Source organism: Temnothorax curvispinosus, unplaced genomic scaffold (assembly GCF_003070985.1).
Source record: "Temnothorax curvispinosus isolate PA1 unplaced genomic scaffold, ASM307098v1 QBEX01000668.1, whole genome shotgun sequence".
NCBI classification, from domain to species: Eukaryota; Metazoa; Arthropoda; class Insecta; order Hymenoptera; family Formicidae; genus Temnothorax; species Temnothorax curvispinosus.
In genome coordinates, this window is record NW_020210448.1 from 186,269 (window position 1) to 189,932 (window position 3,664).

A 3,664-nucleotide genomic window follows, 5' to 3' on the forward strand; every position below is an offset into this window, starting at 1 on the left:
TATAAGTAAACGAATAATTAAAGCGATTACATTGGGCTCGGGTCGCAGCCGCGGGGAGAGCGGTCGCTTCCGCTTGATTCCGCAATCGAAATTCTCGCGTTCCCTCCATATTTCGTCGTTGCGCCGGTTGCGCGTCGATCTTCCCCGTCCGTTGGTGCCGCGGCGATTGATTCCGGATTGAACGAGCGAGCGGCGGCTTGCGGCGTAGCGGCGCGGCGGCGTTCGGCGCCTCGGCGTAGAGCGACGCCCGCTGATTGGCTGGTGGCGCGTGCGCGCCGGCCGGCCGACCAATCGCGGCGGCCGTCGCCCCCGCGGGGCGCAGCGGTGCGCGATAACCACACAGGCACAGTTCCCAGGCGCCCGTCTGACACGCGTTATGTGCTCGATGCCCAGGATTTTCGTCGCAGCTGGCCGGATGACAACGACGTAACATCATGGCGGATAACGACAAGAAGCCGATGTCACGTTTAATGAAACTCGCCAACAAGTTTAACTGCTTCTACCTGTCAGGTAAGCGTACGCGACGGGTCACGCCCCCGCCGCCCACGTATCGTCCCCGACGACGCGTCTCCCGGCCGCGTGATCGATAGGTAACGACGCGGCGGCCGACGTACGCGCGGCGACCGCCGAGAATATCGATCTTCGCGTCGTGTATGTATTTACCGTTCGCGTTTCGGAGCAAAAATAATAGGGAGGAGAGAAGAGGAAGAGAAAAAAAAGACGAGAATCCCGACCGCGTATCGCGACCGCGGACGCGATTATCGACGCGCCTCCGCCGCGTCCCCGTCGCCTCGTCGACGGCGGTCGCGATTCCCGAATAACTGCCGCAAAAATCACCTTCCGCTTTTTTCTAACGACATATATGCCTAACGCTTGTTTTGAATGCGCTCGTTTAGGGAGATCGTCGCATATCGCGGAAACTTTGACACGTAGCTTAATTCCGAGAGAAATGCGACTGCCTGGCTAAGTTTACGTTTAGAATCCCTGCGTAAAATATGTAAATTTATTGCGTCGGATGCATGCGTCGCTCCGTTTTCCAAACATAACTTTGCAATGGTGTTTAAATAATTTTTTTTGTCATAAATATTTGTTTTTGATGATGCATATGGAACAAAATTATGATACTTGTATAAATTATGAAAGAATTAATTTATTCCTTAGGCTTACATGCAGGAGAATGCAGGGCTTTTGTTGTCGATGGACAGCAAGTTGGACTTGTACGTCCAGATGTGATGAAAGAGATATTGAATCATCCTCAAGTGAGTTTGTCGTATAATCTTTTCATTAATATAAGTTAAAACGTGTATATTCAATGCAAAACATCAATTTTCAAGGTGTTTCAAGTACATCCCGAATATGTGCAATTAAATCCAGCCTTTCGGGATTACACTGAAAGAAGTGCGCGGGTCGATGAAGTGTTGAGGGAATGGATGGCTAGTGGAAAATTTGTGACATTACGAGGCTGGAGAGAGGAATGTCATGAAGTGCGTGCACAATTTAATACACAACCGTTGTTTAAGATGGATCGCTCGGCTACATGTAGGTATCAAAGAGAATAAAGATAAATTGCATAAAATTAATTGCAGTACATTACATGTGCCTTTTGATATGGCAGGTTTATTTGGAATTCGGAAATACGGAGTGGATATAAACGGCTATGTAATGGACCCTGTCAAAGGTTTGTCAATATGGTTACAAAAGCGTAGTCCGGACAAACAAACATGGCCGTCATACTGGGATAGCATGGTGAGCGGTGGATTGAGTGTTGGTTACGGTATAAATGAAACCGCGATAAAAGAGGCCGGCGAGGAAGCTGGCATTCCGAATCATCTTATTGCCAAACTTAAGAGCGCCGGCTGCGTATCGTTCTTCTTCGAAAGTGAGAGGGGTCTGTTTCCCAATACGGAATTTGTATATGATCTTGAACTGCCGCCCGACTTCGTACCAAACAATAGCGACGGAGAAGTGGAGACCTTCGAATTACTCCCCGTTAGTGAATGCTTAGAGAGGATACTTTCCCCACATTTCAAAACCACTTCTGTACCAGTTGCCCTTGACTTCTTAATTAGACATGGATACATTACAGCAGAGAATGGTAAGATGTGATTTGTTCGGTCTAAAAATTGTCGAAGAAGGTGCCGTGCGATACTTATTTGTCCGTTTGCTTTTGTTGCAGAGCCTAACTTTATACAGATTGTGGAGTTACTCCATGTACCTCTGCAGACTATGTACAATCATCGACACAAAGCTAGTAATAGAATGGCTAATGGCGAAGCGATCGGAGCTTTAGAAAAAGTTTAAGTTTTGTTAGGCTCTTAATTTATACTGTGCTAATGGCTATGAATTGAATGAAATGAATGAGGTTCCTTTTCTGTTTCTTTATTGGACAAGTATTGAGAAATATTACACAGTTGTACACATGTAAGACGCAAAGAACTTTTTGATAATTTATAAAAATCATAATTTATAAAGAGACCTATGAATTCACAGATAAAACATATACTTATCGAGCTGGCCATATTTCTGCATTCATTTTAAGACTGTTTTAATTTTTCATATCTTGTGTATTAACAACGAAAAAGAAAAACTCAGTACGCTTTATTAACTGCATCAATAATAACATGAGAATTTTATAACATTTTTCGCTTATCTATACAAGTTTGTGTGTTTCTTAAAAAAGTAACTACAAATTTTTACAAATCTTTTGTATGACGGAGCAAAATGCATACTAGTGATATCATTTGACTCGACAAAATTTTAAGGATAATTTCTTCCATCTACATCTTTCATTTTTTCTATGAGAAGATAAGTTTTACAAATAATGCTATATTGAGATATTTTTTCAGCTTAACCTGCCATTATTTAGCACAATGAAGTCGTATACCAATTACATTATTATCGTGCTTGTCAACTGAACAGATACATTGTAATAAAAGCAAATGATGATTAAATGAAATTGACTTACGGTATACATTGCAGTCGAAACAAAATTCCAGTATTGTGAACACAGCATTCCAGAGAATAATTTTGTCGATAATATTGCGTTTAAGGACTGAAAGATTTTTTTAAATAATTATAATTAATATCTTTACATATATATTAAAACTTGCAGCACGTAGCTTGGAATTATCAATGCGAGACAGTCTGCATAACACTAAGATCACATTTACAGTATTATAAGAATGAATATACCATGTACTTTTTTAGTAAGACAAAAAATTTACAGTCTGATCATGTGCTGACTTTGTTCAATTGAATTTTATCATCAAACTCTTAATCACTTAGCATCTTTCTTTACTAGTGATTTTTTAAAGAAGGCTCGAAGACATTTATATTATTTATCTTAAGCATATGCTAATATTTTATAAATTTAATTAAACGTTAAGTACTTCCACATATAAAAGTTTAAATACTATTTATATTAAATATACTATTTAATATAAATACTATTAATACATCAGTGACTGTACAAGTGAGAAGCACAAAAGCTTAATTATTGTAATAATACATCTTTAATCTTAATGGATATAATATTTTTAACAGATTATATTTTTATTTCAAATAAGATTAATATTAATATAAATAATTACATTGTATTACGTTCTCATTGATATTCGGAGATAAATAGATAATGTTTCGATATTATTACATATGAGTATATTAT

General features: G+C 39.7%; 1 protein-coding gene across 2 annotated transcripts; it reads left to right on the forward strand.

Annotated features, from left to right (window-relative positions):
- The first annotated feature begins 344 nt into the window (after positions 1-344).
- Positions 345-3,376, forward strand: LOC112456833 (uncharacterized protein YJR142W). Of its 2 annotated transcripts, XR_003041022.1 has the most exons (6): positions 345-510; positions 1,162-1,259; positions 1,335-1,539; positions 1,616-2,095; positions 2,177-2,421; positions 2,847-3,376. XR_003041022.1 is itself a non-coding variant. In XM_025019595.1 (5 exons), the coding sequence occupies exons 1-5, from the start codon at positions 435-437 to the stop codon at positions 2,299-2,301; spliced, it is 984 nt and encodes a 327-aa protein (XP_024875363.1). In that variant the 5' UTR covers positions 345-434; the 3' UTR covers positions 2,302-3,376. The 2 variants fall into 2 exon arrangements, 1 of the variants encoding a protein (XP_024875363.1); XM_025019595.1 differs by having other exon boundaries at positions 2,177-3,376.
- Positions 3,377-3,664: the final 288 nt, after the last annotated feature.

Coding starts and splice junctions, on each gene's coding strand:
- LOC112456833 (XM_025019595.1), top strand. CDS start 435: ATGGCGGATAACGACAAGAAGCCGATGTCACGTTTAATGAAACTCGCC. Junction 1,260..1,334: donor AGATATTGAATCATCCTCAA/GTGAGTTTGTCG, acceptor TCAATTTTCAAG/GTGTTTCAAGTACATCCCGA. Junction 1,540..1,615: donor GATGGATCGCTCGGCTACAT/GTAGGTATCAAA, acceptor TTGATATGGCAG/GTTTATTTGGAATTCGGAAA.